This window comes from Hyperolius riggenbachi, chromosome 9 (genome assembly GCF_040937935.1).
Source record: "Hyperolius riggenbachi isolate aHypRig1 chromosome 9, aHypRig1.pri, whole genome shotgun sequence".
Classification (NCBI taxonomy): Eukaryota; Metazoa; Chordata; class Amphibia; order Anura; family Hyperoliidae; genus Hyperolius; species Hyperolius riggenbachi.
Window position 1 is genome coordinate 262,678,230 of NC_090654.1, and position 22,051 is coordinate 262,700,280.

Sequence of the window (22,051 nt, forward strand, 5' to 3'; positions counted from 1 at the left end):
CCCAATATATGTAGGCAGGGGTATATGTCCCAGTATATGTAGGCAGGGGGTATATGTCCCAGTATATGTAGCCAGGGGGATATGTCCCAGTATATGTAGGCAGGGGTATATGTCCCCAGAAAAAGTGGCCATGTGTGCCCCAGCAGGAGGGGAGCAGCGCAGAGAAGAGGGAGAGCTATGGGCACTCACCTTAGGGGGCTCCCTCCCTCTCTCGCTCTCCCCTCTGGAGTCCGGAATGAAGTGTGCAGCAGCTGGCAGCGGGCGGAACTTACCTCCTCTCGTCGCACGCGCCGGATGGATTAGCCGCTACTCTGGTCTGATCCAGACCAGAGTGCGGCACCAGAACTTCCGGCGCAGGAGCGAGACGAGGTAAGTTCCGCCCGCTGCCCAGCCGCTGCACACTTCATTCCGGAGGGGACAGCGAGGGAGAGAGAGCCCCCTAAGGTGAGGGAAGGGGGGGGGGAGACGTCCGCCCTTCCCCACTGTGCCCATAGCTCTCTCTCTTCTCTGCGCTGCTCCCCTCGTTCTGGCTGCATGGGCACGCGGCCGGGGGGGTCAGCGGGCGGCCACGCTCGGGCAGATGCCCGGTTTTGCCGTATGTGCGGACGCCCATGCCTGCAGGGCTGCCAGGCAACTGGTATTGATTAAAAGGAAATAAATATGGCAGCCTCTGTATAGCTCTTACTTCAGTTCCCCTTTAATTCACGGTTTCTTAAAGGACCACTATCACAAAAAATGTTACAATTTTAAATGCATACGGTACATGAAATGTAAATTTCTCCCAGAGTGTAATAGATTGCGGAAAAGCCGCCGAGCGGACTGGCAGGGAGGCGGCTGGTTCCGCATTCAGCTCAGCGGTTTACACGTGGCGGCGTGCGTCTGATGTGGCTCGGCCTTCTAGTGCACACAGATTGAGGAATACGCGTGCTCGCGCTGAGAGGCAGAACCTTTATGACAAACGGAGAGGGATCAGCTGACCAGGTTGGTCAGCTGATCTCAGAGCGGGCGGCTATTGGTTGATCAGCGCTGGGTGGCACCAGGGAGCGCCGCTCTATATATAGTCATTGCTGGTCAGTCTCAAGTTGTCTGCCGTTGCGAACACTTACGTGAAAGCACTCAGACCATAGTCAGATCCCACAGTGTGTTAGAACCAGGAGGACCTGGGGATTCACACTGAGCCAGATTACTACTGTTATTTACTGTGTTATACTTTAGACCAGTTCCAGGGTGTCGAGACCACAGACCTCACACCCCAGCTTAGGATTACTGTGTCATTACTGTGTTATACTTTAGACCAGTTCCAGGGTGTCGAGACCACGGACCTCACACCCCAGCTTAGGATTACTGTGTCATTACTGTGTTATACTTTAGACCAGTTCCAGGGTGTTGAGACCACGGACCTCACACCCCATCTTAGGATTGCTGTGTTATTACTGTATTATACTATAGACCAGTTCCAGGGTGTTGAGACCACGGACCTCACACCCCAGCTTAGGCATTCTGTGTCAATACTGTGGACCTGGGGATTCACACTGAGCCAGATTACTACTGTGTTATTTACTGTGTTATACTTTAGACCAGTTCCAGGGTGTCGAGACCACAGACCTCACACCCCAGCTTAGGATTACTGTGTCATTACTGTGTTATACTTTAGACCAGTTCCAGGGTGTCGAGACCACGGACCTCACACCCCAGCTTAGGATTACTGTGTCATTACTGTGTTATACTTTAGACCAGTTCCAGGGTGTTGAGACCACGGACCTCACACCCCATCTTAGGATTGCTGTGTTATTACTGTATTATACTATAGACCAGTTCCTGGGTGTTGAGACCACGGACCTCACACCCCAGACTAGGAATCTATTTGTTACCTGTTATGACCATTTGCTCTGTTGACCTCGCTCTTGCTTTCTGATTCGGTACCTCAGCATATCTGCCTTCCTGTTGCCAAACCCTGCCTGTCCCCGGCTACTGAATCAGTCTACTGTCTCTGTACTTTCTCTGCCCGTGTGTTGCCGACCTAGCCTGCCCGACCTTGCGAGCTATCTCTCTCTAGGGAGATTAGCCTTCCTGCTATTCAGCCTGGGGCTCCATCCCCTTGGAAGTCTCAGGCTGCTGGAAGGTCTTCATACTTCCCAGAGGGAGGTATTCCTCATACTGCCAAGGACCGCCTACTCCTCGGGTGGTCCCACTCAAAGTCATTACTGTTGCACCAGACACTCACACTATATAGGTGTCCAGAGGTTAGTCATATCTGTATTATTGGTGATTCTGCAGATCATCAATAATCAGGTATACATCTGTATTCTTGGTGATTCTGCAGATCACCAATAATCAGATTCTCTCTGTGTGCTGACACCAATCGTTACACAGAGGAAAAGACTCTAAATTACTTTTCTCCTATGTCGCTGTCAGTTTTAGTTGGTAGTAAAAAGATGACAGATCTGACTACTCCCATCTCCTCATGGGGGATTGTCAGTATTAACTTTATTCTTTACAAAATCACTCCCTTGAAAGGATCTATATAAAGATGATGTCCGGCTTTCCTAACTGTTTGCACACTACTTTGGCAGTTGGGCAGTGCAACGGCATCTCAGTGAGTGCGTTTGTAAATGAAAAAATAAGTAAGAATTTCCCATGAGGAAATAGACTAGTTCAAACCCTGGCAGATCTATCAGATTTTCACTACCTACTGTAAGTGACTGCTACATAGGAAAGAAATCATTTAGGGTGCATTATACTCTGGGAGAAATGTACATTTATATGCATGGATTTAAAATTTTTCACTACAGATGTCCTTTAACCACTTCAGCCTATCCCCTTAATGCCAAAAGCCAATGGCATGCGGCATGCGGTAATGCTGAAAACAGCTGACTTTATGGAGCACTTAGGAAAATGTCAATTCATAAAGGTTGTTACCGCATGAAAAACTGAAGTTACCGAGCAGTGAGGTAAATTACCGACTTGTGCGGTAATTACCTCAACAAATGTCAGGAAATGCCAATTCATAAAGACTAGATCATGCGGTAAAAGCCTGAAATGAGAGCGGAGACTGTGCGATACTGTGGGAAGCCAGCATGACTCATGCAAGCAGAGAGGGATAAGCTATGACTGACAAGAGCAGGAGCCAGTAGTAACAGCCCGTGTCTCCTGCAAGTCGGAATGATGCATTTTGATAGGACCCGCAGCCTTCTTTGACGGGTCTAGCTTTTCTACCCCCAGGCAGCGAGTAGAAAGATATAGAAACAAGAGGTTTCCCCTGCCTCACTTTGGCGGTTTAAACTTTTAGGTTTCTGTTTGAAGATGCAGACTAGCTAGTGGAGAAATCACCTAGGCAGGGCATGTGTAAAGTCTCCTGGAAGTTCATCTAAACTGTGGCAAATAAATAAAATGTTAAGAAAGACTAATAGACAGATTCAGAGCGAGCAGAGTCAGTATAACAAACAGTATAGCAAAACAAGTAAAATCTAAAGCAGTGGTCCTCAAACTAAGGCCCGAATGCGGACCCCTGAGGCTTTTTTACCGGCCCCCCACACATAAAATGTATTACTTATAGAAGCTGTTAGCTACCTCTTTGAATATTGTTGGTCCGCATATAGAATAGCAGTGCTGGCACCATCCATCCACATGGAAGCCAGAACGCAGTAATTCGCTGGTTTCCAATCAAATTCCCCATCAGGTGACACTGCTGTCCAATTGGACTGCAGGTTGTCACCTGGGTATGCTTCACTGTCTGACCCGCAAAGACTTCTACATCATTTTATGTGTACTCCGGCCCCCCAGCAGTCTGAAATATGTTGACCCGGCCCTTGACCGAAAATGTTTGGGGACCCCTGATCTAAAGGGATGTCGGATGCCTCTTACTATTGTAATGTCCTCACTGCACTTAGTTTTTGTCTATTGAAGCTGGTAGATTACCAAACTTCTACCGCACAGAAGAAAAGCACTATACAATTTTATAAACTGCTGATTCACTTAGCTTTCTGCATCCTACTACATTCCAATATGACCTTGGTGAGAATTGCAGTCTTTTACCACATAATATCAGGTGTTTAAAAATCACCTCCAGGTTTGCTGGGTCACTTAGTATTCCCACTGGGGACGCTTGGAGATTTCCCGCAGATGCCTGCAGTGTCATTGTTTGACTTCCAGGACACTGGTCCTCAGTCTCTCAGCAAGGGCTGAGGCTCTCTCTTACTGCCACACTTACAGAGAGCTTCTAATCACCAGGTTCCTAAACTGCTTGTGCTCTGCAGAACACGGCGGTAGGTGGTCTCCAAGTCTGCCTGTGGGGTTTGTCGAGAAGTATCTTAAAAGCATCCTGACAACCACAAGAGGTCACACACAGCACAGCAGCAAACTGTTCCTCACATGGAATCCAGCCTGCTCTTCTCTAGGCTTGATCAAAAGAAAATGTGCAAAGAAGAGAAGGGAGGGGGAATGGAGAGTCGAGTAAGGACACAAAATAATCAGTCATGAGTGCTTCAGGTGACCTTGTGTGTCAGAAGCATAAAATAGAGATTAGTTTGTGCCACACATTGCACATAAAATCTGCCAAATCTCTGATTATGTTGGAGGTGTTGCGTATCTGCTGGCTTCATGTTGCTGAGGGATCTCTTGTCTTTTGACAGTGTGCCCAAGAGAGACCTTCATGTTCAGCTCAGCTAAGCTGCGTCTACTGTCCTATAGGGAAGGGGAGGAGAAGCTGGAGAATTCCTGGTGCTGTTGCCTTGAAATGTGTTGGGAAGAGAAGACAGGGGATACCTATATAGTTATTAACTAGTTCTAACCATTAAGGCGTTTTTCCCCTTATGGACCAGAGCAATTTTCACATTTCATTTTCATTTGCCAATAACTTTATCATTACTTATTACAACAAAATGATATGTATCGTGTTTGTGTTGTTTTGCCCCCAGTTAGGCTATCTTTGGGTGATATGTTTTGCTAAGAATTATTTTATTCTAGATGTATTTTAATAGGAGTGATAAGAAAAGAAATTGAAAAATTCATTATTTCTCAGTCTTCGGCAATTATGGTTTTAAAATAAAATGTGCTACACATTTTATTTGCCCATTTGTCCCTGTTATTACAACGTTTTAGTTATGTCCCTAGTACAATGTGTGGCGACAATATTTTATTTGGAATTAAAGGTGTATTTTTTTTTAGTTTTTGCATCACTAATTACAAGCCCTTACTTGCCAAAATCACAGTAGTTATATACCCTCATGACATACATATTTAAAAAGTTGAGTCCCTAAGATAACTATTTATGTATTTTTTTTTACATCATTTTTTTTTATATGCAAATGTTTTATTTTGGTAACTGGAAGAGTGAGGAGGTAAGGGGTTAATTTGAATGGGAGATGCATGTATTTTATTGAATTTAATGTGTTAGGGTGTAATTTACCATTTAGCCACTAGATGTCCGCACCAGTTTATTCCTCCTGTGTAAACTGTGTACACAGGAGGAAGTAATGCGTGTATGTTTTACTTTCACTTTTGGCAATCACCAAAGGCATCTCATTGATGCCCCGTGATCATTGATCACAGGCACATAGGCCTAGTGCACACCAGAGTGGTTCGGCTGCAGTTTGCAATCCGCTTGCGGGTGCGGATCCGCTAGGGTAATGTATTTCAATGGGCTGGTGCACACCAGAGCGGGAGGCGTTTTGCAGAAACGCATACTCCCGGGCTGCTGCAGATTTTGGATTGCGGAAGCGTTTCTGCCTCAATGTTAACTATAGGAAAAACGCAAACCACTCTGAAAAACGGCACTTCAGAGCGGTTTTGCGGGCGTTTTTTGTTACAGTAGCTGTTCAGTAACAGCTTTACTGTAACAATATATGAAATCTACTACACCAAAAACGCTTCACAAAACCGCAAAATGCTAGCTGAAACGCTACAGAAAAATAAGAAATAGCGTTTCAAAATCTGCTAGCATTTTGCGGATCTGCTAGCGGTTTTTGGTGTGCACCAGGCCTTACTGTAGGTTGCCAAGCATAGGTGACCCCAGTATAGGAAGTCAGTTGAATGTTTCCATCCCCCCCCCCCCCCCCCCATAGGTAGCCAGACATAGGTGCCTCCAGTATAGGTAGCCAGCTATAGGTGCCCCCAGTATAGAAAATCAGTTGTAGGTGCCCTCAGTATAGGTAACCAGCTATAGGTGCCCCCTTGGAAGCCAGCGCCCTAAGCGACCGCTTCGGTCGCTCAGGTCAAAGGCCGGCTATGACCATGTGATCTTTCAGCTTGCTTAATTGATACATTTGACTGATTTCGGCCCAGATTTCATCCAATTCTTATCTAATTCAATCAAATGGAATCGGATGATTGATCGGGCAGCAATATCGCTACATGTATAACCAGCTTAAAGCGGAATATAACCCTGCATTTCAACTTTGCTCTAAAATATTATTTACAGCATATTATATGCAAAAAGCATTTTTTTTTTTACTAGTCCAGCATTGGAAGGGTTAAACACAGAGGTTTAAATTTCCGTGGAGAGATATGCAGAAGTTCAGATTGTTACATTCTATTTAGTTGAATGTATCTATTGATAAATGTTACACACTTTTTGGCTGTCCTCCAAGCTCCTTCTCAGTGAGAGAGAGTGAGTCACATTCAACACTTAGGCCCAGTGCACACCGAGCGGTTTTTGGAGCGATCCGCCGGCCGCATCCGCCTGGAAAAATGCTTGGCTAATGTATTGCAATGGGCTGGTGCACACCGGCGGTTTGAGGTTTTTGCCAAGCCGCAAACGCGCCTCCTGCTGCGCGTTTGCGGTTTGCTAAAAAACCTCAAACCGCCGGTGTGCACCACACATTGAAATACAATAGCCAAGCGTTTTCACTGGCTGATGCGGCTAGTGGATCGCATACAAAATCCGCTTGGTGTGCACCCGGCCAAATATCTGCTCTCTGCTCCCAAAACCGCTAGCGTTTTGACGATCTGCTAGCAGTTTTGGTGTGCACTGGGCCTTAGATACATTTATGTAAACAAAATGTATCTATTTCAGCTTCGGATGCGTCTGCAGAAATCTCCAGGAACTTTAAAGCCCTGTGTAACCCTTCCAATGCTGGTCTAGTAAAAAAAAAAATGCTGGTTGCATATAATATACTGTAAATAATGTTTTAGAGCAAAGTTGAAATGCAGGGTTATATTCCGCTTTAAGAGAATGACTGGACAGAGTGTTACTGCACACACACAGTAGAAAGGAGGCAAGGAAAAAATCATCCCCTGATGCCTACAGTAGTGGTTACCTAAGGCTACGTTGCCACTATTCCTAGGCAAACCCGCACAGAAAAAAAAGCCTGCAGATTTGCATGCAAATTAGTGTGCAATTGCAGGTGTTTTTTCATGCAAATTTAAATGCCTACGTATACTTTTTATTTTAATTTCCCATCGTAATTCATCACTATTGACTTCTGCGCACAATTTTTGCCTGGAAACAGGCCAATTGAAATACATAGCTATGTGAATTCGCATGCAAATTCACCCTAGTGGAATGGGCCCTAATACTGTTAGTTCCACCTTTGCATATTTGTTGTCTTTTTCCTCACGTTGGAAGATAAAGCATCAGGTCCGGCTCCCTGGGTTTGTTTATGTTTGTCTTCCATAGCAGTTTACTGCATTTCTACACCTGTACACAATTATCCAGTGTTCTGACAGGTCATACTTCCCAGTATGTGACAGAAGTCTTATAAACGACAGCTTACATTACTCATTCCAGAATGCACTTCTTAATGAGATGGGCCTTTCTTTTCTTCTGAGCTTCCTGACTAATAAACTTACAGGATGGTGTCATATTTGTTTATAGAGATGCTGCTGATGTGTAATGTGTTTGCTGGAAGCACATACAAGTCACTGCCTAGATGATGCACTGCTTTCCCCCACTATTCTGTCACCATAGCCTGGTCTAAGCTGAATTTAAAGACAATGACCTCATTATCTCAGGGCTTATTCGCATGGCTGACATAAGTGCTGCCGCTGACCGCTCACATTTCCAGCGCATTTTATCACATGGTTTATGCCACCAGAGTGTTTTTTTTTCTTCCTATGAAGAGGAGACAGGAAGCACTAAACAGGGAGTCACCGCCTTACGAACACACGTCTTATGAACGACCCTGTCACATTAAAGGGAACCTGAAGCGAGTAAAATTATTTAAAATAAACACATGATGTACCTACAAATGAATATCACATACTAACCTCACAGTCAGTTCCTCTCAGAAGCTCATCATTTTCTGCTTAGTGATCCCTTCCAGTTCTGACAATATTTTGTCAGAACTGAAATACACCAGTTGCTGTCAGTTATATATCAGCAGCTGTCAGTTACAACTGAATGTGCAAGGTAATGTCCATGTTTCCCTATGGCTCAAGTGGGCGATATTACACATTAACAGTGTGCTGACCAGGAAGTGGTTATGGAATAGAGGCCATTTTTAAAATGGAGGACGGAGAATTTCATTGCTCACAGTGGACAAATGGGACGCAGGAGAGGAGAAAGAGATTGAGGAGTAGACTACACAGAATGTAAGTATATGACCTGTGTATGGTTATTTTGACTTTTTATTTTTAGCTCAGGTTCTCTTTAACTGTCCTCGACGTTCCGCACACGCCAGCGAATTGCATCCCTGGCATTATACAGGAAATGCGGGCTTTAACACTCCTATGAAGTTGCGCAACGGTGCATGTGTTTGTGTGATTGCGCAAACCCAATAGCGCACATTCAAAAACTTTTGCCGCACATTTTTAATTTTGTAGAAAGGGAAGCTGCTGGCAGCCACTCAGTCCTGGTACTTCTAGGCAGCTTGGTGCTAGTTTTGCTAGAACTTGTATTTATATCCCATCTCTTGTTCCTGAGCCAGCTTGTTGTGACTACGCTCTGATCTGATTTACCCATTGCCTATCCTGCCTGGTTTTGACCACCGCTAGCCTGCCGCCTGTTCTGACCCTTGGCCTGTTTGTATTTGCATAATCCATTAGCTGAAACTCACATAACATGCACTTTTATGCATTTCCATGACTTGTATTCTCTCCCGATGAGTTGAAATGCACTGCACAGCAACTCTGTTGTAGTGTGAATGCTAAAATGGAAGTCTATGGACTTTAATGTTACCATGTAAAGCACACACTATGTGCAGTGCGTCAAAACTCACTTCAACTCACAGAGGGCTTGATTCACTAAACCAGTGGTCCTCAAACTAAGGCCCGCAGGCCGAATGTGGCCCCCTGAGGCTTTTTTACCGGCCCCCACACACACAAACTGTATCACTTATAGATGCGGTCAGCTACATCTTTAAATATTGGTGGTCCGCATATAGAATAGCAGTGCTGGCACCACCCATCCACATGGAAGCCAGAAAGCAGTCATTTGCTGGTTTCCAATCAAATTCCACATCAGGCGACACTGCTGTCCATTGCAGGTTGTCACCTGGGTATGCTTCACTGTCTGACCCACAAAGACTTCTACATCATCTTATGTATACTCCGGCCCCCCTGCAGTCTGAAGTACAATGACCCAGCCCTCGACCCAAAACTGTGATAACTCATGTCACGGCCGCGCTAGGGTTTTTTGCATGCAATTTTGCATTTTGCGCGCATTTTCGTGCGCAATCGGGAATTTTCACACGCAATTGTGAATTTTCGCGTGCAGAAATGTGCAATTGCGAGCGAAAACGCATGCAAAATTGCACGCAAAAACACTAGCGCGACTGTGATCACGGTTTAGTGAATCAAGCCCATAGTGTGAATAAGCCCTGAAGGGTCCTTGAAGTGAGGGGGAAATGGAGGCATATGTATTTCCTTGTAAACAATGAAATTGCCTGGCTGCCCTGCTGATCCTCTGCCTGGTGCTCCAACAAGATTCAGCCACATGCTTGTAATTCAGACACTACGGATGGCAAACAGATTAGCATGACTGCCAGGAAACTGGCATTCATGAAAAGGAAATAAAGATGGCACCCTGCATATCCCCTTCAATTCAGGTTATATTTAAACCAAGGAAGAAGGTTACAGAGAAATCAAGCCTATGTGAGTAGAGACTCCACATTTTGCATCCGACATTTTTGATCATCGTATCAGAGTTACCGCAAGCCTCGGCCGTGGCTAATACTTTTAGTCACAGACCCTGAATAAGTTGCTCTGACTTAAGTCTGACTAGATTAGCAGCATGCTCGTTTCAGGCGTGTGATTCAGACACTACTGATGCTAGAAAGATTAGCAAGATGCCAGGCAACTGGTATTGTTAAAAAGGAAATAAACATGGCAGCCTCCACTTGACTCTCACCTTGGGTTCCCTTTAACCACTCTACGACCGCCTAACGACAATCGGTGGCCAAAGATGGCTCCCCCAGGACTGCCTAATGCCAGTTGGCGTCAAGTCCTGGGGGCGGAGATTAGCAGGGAACGCTCTCGTGATCGTTCCATGCCGAGTGACGCGGCGGAGCTCCGTGGTGCTGCGACATATGTCCAGCACTCTCTAAGTTCTGTGCCCCCAGGGGTCCCCGTTCTAGTCAGCTGAAAACATTGACTAGACTAGAACGACGGATATGGATGGTGAGGATATGGCAATTATCCTCCCCGATCACGCTCCCTTGTGCCGTCCTGCTTTAAAGACCTGAGGGAAAAAAGCACCACCGCACAACTCACCTGTTCCCTGAATCTGCCGGCATCTTTACTGTAATGACGCTGACCCGGAAGAACTTTCAGGCTACTTCCGGGTCAGCACGGTGAATGCCGGCAGATACGGGGAAGACGGCGGAAGAACAGGAGAGCTGACAAGACGCAAAAGGCAGCGATTGGATCCAGGAGTAGGTGAATTGTGCAATGGTGCTTTTTTTTTTTTTTTAACAGGTCTAAAACTTTAAGTACAGGAGTACTTTAAACTGTGTAAAAAATAAAAAATAAAGTGAATAAACTCATGCAATCGAATCACGCTCCAGAGAAGGAGTTGTAATACCAGAACTAACGAAAGAGATAATGCATCCTGGAGATTTCCTTTAATGGTAAATGGCAGAAAGCCGTAGCTGGCTTGTCTTTGTATTCAGAGCTCCAGAATACATTGGAGTAACTACAGTAATTAGAACACAGAGTAGGGACACCAGGAGCCTAATATAGTGTAGTATGTACTGGTATTAGAAATGAAGTGTGGTAGAGTAATAAGCTATACTCACAAAGCAGGGTTACCTCAAAGGCAACCACTGTATAGGCAGGTGGGGAGATTAGACCTGACCCCACTCAGGATTAAGAAGTTGCTCTCCGTAGATGAGGGGAAAAAGGGGGTAACACCCCTCCGAGGGGGTGGTCATGATATAGCGTATTATGGATACAGAGGCGCCAAAAGTATAAAAGTATCTAAAAAGTTTAAACCATACGGAGGCCATAGTGGACTTTCCTCCTCCAAGCAGAAACAAAAATTGCCAATGTGTTTGTCAAATACAACAAGTTTATTTACATAATCTGGGGGACTCTGGGGGACATTGCGTTGCATTGTTCCCCGGAGTATGTAAATAAACTTTGACAAACACATTGGCAATGTTTGTGTCTGCTTGGAGGAGGTAAGTCCACCACGGCCATCTCATGTTTTAAACGTTTTAGATACTTTTATCCTTTTGGCGCCTCTGTATCCAATACTACGCTAAGTACAGTAAATGGAGCGCAGGGTTCTGAGAGACCCGTAGCTAAATTCCCGAGCTATCCATCATACATGCACAACTCCAGATTTAGGCAAAGTTCACACTGGGGTGATGCAGTACGATGCGGCGGAGGCATTTTAATGCTCTAAATTGTAAGTCTATGCGACGTTCAGACCAGGCAGGCCCTTTTTTATGTTCGCTCTTCCCCCACGCTGCGCCTAACCTGGGTGCATAGACATAATGTTATGATACCTATGGCAGCGCAGAAGTGTAATTTGGGTGCCGACGATGGCCGGACCACAAATTACTTCTCCCTCTGAGTTGTAGTAATTAATGCCACCGGTAATTTGAGCAGCACGGGGTGAGCTGTAATTCAGCTCATCCTGCGCCATTGTTTACCCATTGTTGTCCCTGTGGGCTAAACACACCTCCAGATCCACTGGAATACAGTGTTGTGTCAGCTTTTTAATATTACAAAGCCACACTAATCCAATATGCATGCAGACTGTTTCGCATTGATTGATCCTTATCAGTGCATGGCATGGATTAATAAAATGACACATCATTGCATTCCAGCGGATCTGGAGGTGTGGTTAGCTTCCAGATACAACAATAGGTAATTTGCATATTTCAACAGTGATGCACTGGGAGAAATCTCAAAGCCAACTCCAACCTGAATTATTGCAAATACTTTCTTTTTTAAGAATGCAATTTTTTTGTTTTCCATGCTTTTTAGTAAGAGAGCTTTTTGGTCCATTGTAGCCCCTTACACACTCCAATGAGTTCTGGTTCACCATGAGCTCGCTGGGTAGTCTGTAAACCACATCATGGGGTAAACACTGCTGTCTTATGTGTTTGGAGAATGTTGTCTAGTTACCTCTAGGGTCACTTTGCCTAACTGTGTTTTGGGAGGAAACTCTGGGCACTGCCTTAGAGTTACACCGTTACATTGCACTTATCCCCACCTACATCATTTCATGGCCACGCCGCCCTGACATAACTATCCCCCCCCCCCCCCCCCCCCCCGGTCCCAGGTTGGGTCCAATAAAATCTGGTCACTGTATATACAGGTAAAGAAGGCCTTTGACTAAGGGCCTCACATTTTGTCTTCTTGATTCCTTGTTATTCCACTGAATCTGCAATTCTGTTCCTTCCATTTTTTCTAGTCCCAATATTTCTCCCAATATGTAGGCACTTATGCTCCTGCTATATTCAAATATTTTCCTCTCAGAAAGAGGTCTTGTGTGCATAGAGAAGATGGTTGGCAATGAATTTGTTATACAGCCACCAGGTGGAGCTGCTCAGAAGCGACAGCGATCTTTGATTGCAGTACTGAGGATGGCCACCTGGCGAAGCTGTTCTGAGTGCTGAAACTGGAAATTTATAGGAAGGAGTTTTTCATGAAGGGGTGTGGTTAGTTTGAAGAGTCAGGGTGATTGACAAAGCTATTAAATGTATATGGACCTTCGTAGCAATAGACGTGACCTATATGCACTTAAAGGGGAACTGAAGAGAGAGGTATATGGAGGCTGTCATGTTTATTTCCTTTTAGACAATACCAGTTGCCTGGCAGCCCTGCTGATCCTCTGCCTCTAATACTATTAGCCATAGCCCCTGAACAAGCATGCAGCAGATCAGGTGTTTCAGTGGTTCAGACTTATAAGTCTGATCTGACAAGACTAGCTGCATGCTTGTTTCTGGTTTTAATCAGATACTACTGCAGAGAAATAGACCAGCAGGGCTGCCAGGCAACTGGTATTGATTAAAAGGAAATAAACATGACACCCTCCATATACCTCTCTCTTCAGTTCCCCTTTAAGGTTCAGTAAAAAAAATACTATTTGGAGTAATTGCTAAAATGTATGTATATAGCAGTGAATTCATTCCGTACATACATGGCTCTAGAGCAGGGGTGTCTAACTTGCATACAAAATGGGCTGAAATTGAACACTGGGACCAAGTCATGGGCCAACCTCAATGTTTGGTGGTCACATCCTCCCTTATAAAGGTCTCTGGTTTCTAGTGGCCCTCCTCCCTCCCCTATACATTTTTCCGGTGTTTATTTGTCCTCCTTTCCTTCCCTATACAGTTCCCTGATATCTAGTGGCCACTCCCCCTCCCCTATACAGTTGGCTGGTGTCTACTGGTTCTCCCTTGCACTGCTAAACAGTTCCCTGGTGTCTAGTGATGCCCCCTCCTCCATATAGCTTCCCTGGTGATCTAGGGCTTCATCTCCAATTTAGCTTCCCTGGTGGTCTAGAGTGGGCCAAACATAATGCAAACTGGGGAAACTACATGTGGACCAAATTTGATGCCTTTGCCAGTCAGATTTGGCCCATGGCCCAGAGTTTGACATACATGCTCTAAAGAGATTCAGTAAGTTTAGTAAGCTACGTTGGTCATACTACATCAACCACCACTAACAGGAAGTTATACAGGGCCTCTTTACGTTGTAGCAATGAATAGTGAGGTTTCAGAGTGCGGTATTCTGGACAGAGTGCAGAATGTCCCTGAACAAGTGGAATACATTCTGTAGAGAGAAACTTCAACTCCTGATAAAGATGCAGAGCAAGTGCTGACTGAACCATGAAAACAAGGTTTAATTGTTTAACCAGAGTGTGTGGAAATGAATCATTGATATGCAATTAGGCTACTACAAACAATTGTATTTGGAAATATGAAGTTAGATCATTGCATTTGGTGCAAAGGGGAATCCTGGTATGTTGCTTATTCATCATGTATTTAATCTGTTGCAGAGGCACCGTGGACCGCTTTCTAATATTTTGCTGTTTAACTACTTCCTCTCCTCCGGGACGAGTAACTACGTTATATTTCCCCATAACTGCTTGCAGGGATGTAGCTACTACGTCCCTCCCCGCCGCGCGCTCCCACTCGCCAATCGTTCATTCATTGATCTAAGTTCCCGTCTAAATGAACGCCGCCGTCTATTAGTCTGTATGTCTTTAAAGCCGATACTTACACGTCCACGCATTACTTCCTCTTTGTGTTGTAGTACTACGCATAGGGAAGTTGTGCACAAGGACATCTTGTGGCCAAATATTAAATTTACATCCAAAAAACATTTTTGTAAATAAAAAGACCTATTTTTACTTTTTAAATTAAGATCTTACCTCCCAGACTCCCCAATAGTTTCCCAAAATTTTTTTGTTAAAGAGTAACTGTCAGGCTGCAAAAGCTAATTTAAACCTCTATTCTCCTGTGTTAAACAGTTTAGAAGGAAGCCAAAAAGGCAATAGTGAAGTTAAAAATCTCTCTTACTGTGATGTGTGCTGAACAGCAAGGCTGTTATTCCCAAGCTCTGTAAGGAGGCCGGCAGGACACATAACAGATACTGCAAAGCATTCTGGGGCTGCTTCTCCCCAGTGCACTACCTTGGGTCATCCCCTTCATTTCCCTATCATGCCCTAAGGCTGCTTTCACTGAGAAGTTACAGGCTCATGTTACAGCAGCTTCTAACAGCAGCAACCTAAACTCACAGCACTGAAAAATCACAGGGCACATGTATACTGCATGAGTCCGCTATTGTTCCTAGCCACATGGCTAATTAATATTCACTGCACAGTAGTGTTGTCCATTAGGATCTTTTTTGTGAGTGGAATCATCAGGAAGCAGGGAGGACATGACGACACAATTGGCTTCATAGGAGACAGACAAACATGGAACCTGCCATGAGCTGTCAGGAGCATCATTCTCTGCAAATCCTATATAAAAATTTTGTGAAATCCAAACGTGGACAGTGAAATGCATATGTAATGTAAGTAGAGCCAATATTTAGCTACTGATATATGTGTTTTTTTTCTCTGAGAACTTATACCTAACAGCTCCTCTTTAAAAAAAAAAATTACAATAAAAAAAATACATAAATAGTCACCTTAGGGACTGAACTTTTTTAATATGTATGTCAAGAGGGTATATTACTGTCACTTCATAAATTATGGGCTTGTAATTAGGGATGGATGCAAAACTGAAAAAATGCACTTTTACTTGTACTAGGGAAACATTTTAGATGTTGCAATAACTGGGACAAATAGGCAAATAAAATGTGTGGGTTTTAATTACGGTAACGTATTATTTTAAAACTATAAAGCCTGAAAACTGAGAAATAATAACTTTTTTCCATTTTTTTTTCTTATTTTTCCTGTTAAAACTTATTTAGAATAAAATAATTCTTAGCAAAAACTACCCCCCCTCCCCCCCCCCCAAAGAAAGCCTAATTGGTGGCTAAAGGCAAAAAGACAAGATATAGATTGTTTTGTTGTGATAAGTAGTAATAAAGTTATAGGCGAATGAATGGAAGAACTGCTGAAATATGAAAATTGTTCTGTTTTATTAAGAAGAAAAACCCGTGGAGGTGAAGTGGTTAATCAATTAAATCATTAATTCTCCTGCTTAGTGTCCCATCACCACTGTTGCTACTGGCCTGTGCCTCTCATGGCATGAGAAGCACTGGATGGAAGTCACTGGGGCTAGGAGCTGAGCGGCTGCAGGAGAGCAGCGAGCTTCCGTGCTAGATCGGGGCCAGAGCACAGGGGGAACAGAGGGGCACGGGGGACAAGAGGTGACACAGGGAGAACAGAGGGGCATGAGAGGTGGCACAGGGGGGAACAGAGGGGCATGAGAGGTGGCACAGGGGGGAACAGAGGGGCACGAGAGGTGGCACAGGGGAGCAAGAGGTGGCAGAGAAGGAATATGGGGTCATGAAAGGTGGCACAGGGAGAACTTGGGGGGCACAAGTAGACAAGAGGTGGCACAGGGGGAACAGAGGGGCATGAGAGGTGGCACAGGGGGAACAAAAGGACACAGGGATAAGAGGTGGCACAGGAGGAACAGAGGGACTTAAGACTTGGTACAGGGGGAACAGAGGGGACACGGGGACAAGAGGTGGCACAGGAGGAACAAAGGATCATAAGAGGAGGCACAGGCCACAGGGGGAGCAAAGGGCAAAAGGCCCCCTCAGGCGGAACAGAGGGGACAAGAAGTGCCAATCTAATTGCATTTTGTGGGAAACTGCTGCCAATCTAATTGCATTTTGTGGGAAACTGCTGCCAATCTAATTGCATTTTGTGGGAAACTGCTGCCAATCTAATTGCATTTTGTGGGAAACTGCTGCCAATCTAATTGCATTTTGTGGGAAACAGCTGCCAATCTAATTGCATTTTGTGGGAAACCGCTGCCAATCTAATTGCATTTTGTGGGAAACTGCTGCCAGACTATGTGTATTTTGTGGAAAGCTGCTGCCAGATTGTGTGTTCGTTGTGAGAAGTTGCTGCCAGGTTGTATGTATTTTGTGAGAAACTGCTGCTAGATTATGTGTATTTTGTGGGAAACTGCTGTGGGGTTCTCTTGGGGGGGGGGGGGGGGGGGGGCAGTAGAGCGCAGGGAGTTGCAAGAAACCTATTTATTGGTCCTCCACCAAGTTGGCCCTCCACCATGTAGTCTGAAGGAAAAATTAGCCCTCTATGCCCATGAAGTTGGCCAGCACTGGCCTAATCAGTCGAGACTTGGCAGGCCCAGGCGTGATGTCATCGTGCTGGTGGCCTGTCGTGCCCCCTTCAGTATTTAGGTGTGAATGGAGCGGAGTAGGAGACAGGCGGTGAGGAGAGGAGGACAGGGGGCAGAGCGAGGCACCGACCCAGGGCACAGCAGGCAGCCAAGGCCAAGCAAGCACCATGGTCTGTCGCTATTGGTAAACAGTAGTACCCACAGCTTTCTGTCTTGCAGCTGCTGGTCTGTTTCGGTGGATGTCCGTGGACGGGGTCACAGATTTCCCACCGTGGTCTGAGGCTTGCAGCTGTTACTAAATGACAATTTATTGCATCATGGAGTGATTGATGGCAATTGGCAACTGAACTGAGCATAGGGGACTCACCACAGAGTTGCAGGGCTGCAACCAGGGGCAGGGCCACACTGTGACTGGGCCGGGCAGTCACTGTCACTCAAACAAATGCCAGTGCCAATAACTAATGGGGGAATCAAATATCAAAAACCAAATCTCTGCTGAGCAGATGCAGATATTTGTTTTTTGATGTTTGATTCCCCATCAGTTATTGGCATTTGTTTGAGTGACAGTGACTGCCTGGCCCAGTCACAGTGTGGCCCTGCCCCTGGCTGCAGCCCTGCAGGGCGCCATCACTGTGGTGATTCCCCTCTGCTGACATCAATCATGCCATCCTACCGTAGTCATAGTCTAATTTCCTACCTTTATTATTTATTTATATAGCACTGACAACTTCTGCAGCACGTTACAGAGTACATAGTCATGTCACGGACTGTCCTCAGAGGAGCTCACAATCTAATCTCTGGTATATGTATAGTAAATAGGGCATTATTTTTTATTAGGAGAGGGGGCTTCTTTTAATGTTTCCTGTTGATGTCCACTGTCTGTGAATTACAGCACTGCTAAGTTCATGTACGTTTGGCCCTGCCCATGACCCGTCATTTCCACGCCCATTTTCCAGTGCATGGACGCGCCGATTTTTGCCGCAGCACACAGCTCCCCCAGCGTTGGATCAGCACCTGCATAGCACCCTCAAAAAAAAACATCCTGGAACCTCCCCCTTTTTATAATCCACTGTCTTGTCTTCCCACTGCACCTCCTGCCTCCTAACTCACTGAGGCTGGGTTCACCTATGACATAGCGTGAAAGGCTGCGTTTTATGTCAAGTTTTATGTTAATGTTGTGCGTTTTTACTGAGAGTTGAGATGCGTTTTTCAAGCATTTTGCTTGCATTTAATGCGTTTGCCATTCGCTTATACAAAACGCATATGCGTTATGTATGCGTTTTTCAATTGCGTTTTATGCAAATCACTAGGAAGACAACAGGAAGCAAAAATGCATCACTAAACAATTTTTTTAAGCAAAAACGCATATAAAAACACATGGAAAAATGTATGAAAAACGCATACCATTGCGTTCCCATTGACTTTCATTATGTGCGTTTTGGCAGCCATCCTGCATATCATGCAACAGACGTCTATATCAGAAAAAGGAGATACAGACACTTGTCAAATCCCACCGCTGAGAGCTGCACTGGATGCTCCCTTTCCTCCTTTCATTGTCTGACAAACTGGAATTGGAGAACTGATTTACTTTGGACATAATATCCTTTAGTCCTGGTTGTAACACGCAGCGCGCATATATTTGTCTATAATATGCAACCGAACCAGCGTTTTGCAAAATGCATACTGTAAAACGCATAGAAAACGCATTAGCGGTTTTTATATGCGTTTTTTTCCTGCGGTCCACAGATTTCCATTAGTGGCAGAAACGCAGCGTTTTACGCAGCTCTGGCGTTTCTGCTATGTGTGTGCCCAGCCTCAGCATCTGTACTGGGTTCCAGCCAAGTGGTCTAGATGGCACACGGCCACTGCATACTGCACCATCTTTGGCTAGTCAGTCTAAGGCCACATACACACATCAGACTATAGTCTTTGGAAAATGAAAGATCACAGACCAATCTTACCACCCTTCATGTAGTATGAGAGCCATACTCTACACAGAAAAAAATCTTTGCAAGATGCTGCACACACAGATGCTGTACAGACACAAAAGATCAGTATCTGCAAAAGATCTGTCCCTGCCAAAGATCCATTCCTGCAAATTGCAATGATAGTCTATGAGATCTGCAGATCATCATACACACATGATTTAACTGACATTCATCTGCAGATCAAGCAATCATCCGCAGATCTGAAAATCCATCCTGGTGGATCTGATCTGCAGATGAATGTCAGTTAAATCATGTGTGTATGATGATCTGCAGATCTCATAGACTATCATTGCAATTTGCAGGAATGGATTTTTGGCTGGAACAGATCTTTTGCAGATACTGATCTTTTGTGTCTGTACAGCATCTGTGTGTGCAGCATCTTGCAAAGATTTTTTCCTGATGTGGAGTTCAGCTCCATAGAAAAGACTGTGTAGAGTATGGCTCTTATACTACAGGAAGGGTGGTAAGATTGGTCTGTGATCTTTCATTTTCCAAAGACTATAGTCTGATGTGTGTATGTGGCCTTAGATTGATTTTCATTTGCTCCAGTCAGCTCTACACTTCAGTCATAAACATCTGACCTGCATGCTTGTTCAGGGTCTATGGCTAAATGTAGTAGAGGCAGAGTATCAGCAGGACAGCCAGGCAATGTGCATTGTTTAAAAGGAAATAAATATGTCGGCCTCCTTACTAAATAATAATAATATAAGCTACAACCAAATTGTTCGATTTTTAAATTTACTTGATAAAATGATTAGCTGTTGAAGAAACTGGAATGAAACATTTCTATAGATTAGTGCAGTTCGATTGACATGGTAGAAAATTTGACAAATGTCAGATTGGGTGTGGTAGCCAATCTTTTTTTTTTTTTTTTTTTTAAATAAAAAAATGGGGTAATGGAACGGTATACGGCCACCTTTACAATGACTGAAAAACAATGTCCCTAATTTAGAAAAAAAAATTCCGATAGAGTCTGAAACGACGTTTCATGTGGTCGGCCATTATTAGGCAAATCAGCCATGCCAGGGAAAGAAGGCCAGCGAGGCCGAGATACATCATCTCTGCGTGTTTCATGTGAACGGATGGTGTGTATTCGCCGGCCTGTACGCGATGGAAGCCCCCTATCTAGCCCGGGTTCTCCGTACCGAGCGAATGCATTTCCCTTCAGAAGCAACTGTGCATCCCTCTCTGTAACGAGCCATCCCTGAGGCGATCACATCAACGTGCTGATTTGCTGCAGTGGAGACTGCAGCCTCTACACAGAGCCCTCCCCCTCCTCCTCTCCCTCCTGTTCTGCTTAGAGCATCAGTCTGTAGCTAGTGCATGTGTTGGCCAGTCTGATACTCCTCCACCTATTCATGCTTTGGAATGCTGTAGCCTCAATAGAGTGCCTCTGAAGACATCAGCAGCTTCGCTCTCCAGCCCCACAAGGATGCAGGCCAGCGCAGACTCCACCAGGATGGAATGCTTCTGGAGCAATTGGAAAGGCCAGGGTAAACGATCGTTGTGTCATCAGCCATGCACAAACAATGACCCATCCCGCATGTCTGATCCTCAGATCCATCATGTCTTGTGTCCCCTTCCATCTACGATCCTTCACCCTATTTGCCATTGGCATCTGCAGGTTGTAGCGATTGTCCTTTGCACGTCACCCTTATAGAATTCCCCGTTACTCTAAGCTTAGAATAAAAGAGGATTTAATGCCATTCCACACTGCCAGTTCTGCTTGTGCTCTGTGTATTCAGACTGCTATTGAATTTCATGCTGATGTGTAGAGTATACAATGTAAAAAGGCTGAACAATGCCTAAGGCTTATATTCTAGGGACTCCCTTCCTAGGGGGAGGACGCACCCATTGTAATGTCACCGTCTGCTGTCTGTACAAAGAAATGTCATCTTAAAGCCTTCAACAGAAACGCCATAAAATACGCCTAGAAAGGTGACCCTGGGTGCCTGTCGCAATTCAATATCTTACCATGGCGTTGAAATGAAATATAGGTAAAATAACGCCTTTACGGGCATCGATACCCACCTAAGAACCGGAATTATGGTATCAGTCTTATTTATAGTGAAGCTGAGGATATAATTGAAGGAAACGTTTTATTATCAGCTCTGGGTGTGGCTGACTCCTTTTCCGTCTGCTCTTCAGCCATATTTTCAGCATCTTGTCTGCATCCTTTGTTAACGTCTTCCCCCCCTCCACCCCCCAAAAAAATCTGTGCCAGGCTGTGCCATCGGCTTACAAACGAACGCCGTGACCGATGAGAGAATCCTTCCATTGTGTATTTTCTGTATTTTTAACAGTAGAATTATGTCGGTGGAGGTCATGGGGTAAACCGCTCTGTATGTGACGTGCGACGTCTAAATATACGCAGATAAGGAATATATCCTGTTCGTCAATGTGGAAAGCGGGGGGTTATAATGAATGCATCTAAAGTGTATATATATATGTATGGTGGTAATGCTTAAAAGGGGGTGATGTGAAATCTCTGGTTGCCATGGTTACAGAACTCCATCCTTCCACAGACCTGTAGTGATGAAGCAGTTTCACCCTTTGCATGCTGTACAGGCCTAGCCTGAGGGGATTGGGTGGGTGAGGAAAAAAAAGGACTAGCAGGCCCATAAATGAGGTTTTGTTTTTCATTCTCTTGGAGGCATTTTTGAAGTATTTGGGATTCCTCCCGAGGTGTCCTTGTCTGTCTTGTTGTTCATGAAAGCATAAATTGGTCCCCCGTTGGTCCCGGGAGTGAGATGCTCGTTAAAAAGGAAATAAGCCATGAATCTCTTGTGTTTTAGATGTACGCTCTTTTATCTGGTCTTCCAGAAAGTCCCAGATCTCCACACCTCACAATCATTTGCACAGCAGTCTGGCTGCATTGCCAGTGGCCATGCGCGTCTGAGGCCTGTC

At 44.9% G+C, this 22,051-nt stretch overlaps 1 protein-coding gene across 2 annotated transcripts in view; it reads left to right on the forward strand.

Moving 5' to 3' along the window:
* RTN1 (reticulon 1) overlaps positions 1-22,051 on the forward strand; it is a 283,915-nt gene that overhangs the window by 196,354 nt on the left and 65,510 nt on the right. Inside the window, exon 1 of one of the 2 annotated variants that reach the window (XM_068254435.1) lies at positions 20,478-20,637. The exons of the other annotated variant lie outside the window; for it this stretch is intronic. Within the exon in view, the coding sequence (XP_068110536.1) occupies positions 20,577-20,637 (61 nt within the window). The 5' untranslated portion in view covers positions 20,478-20,576. Of the gene's footprint in view, positions 1-20,477; positions 20,638-22,051 lie in introns of those variants that run through there. 2 annotated transcript variants of the gene reach the window in all.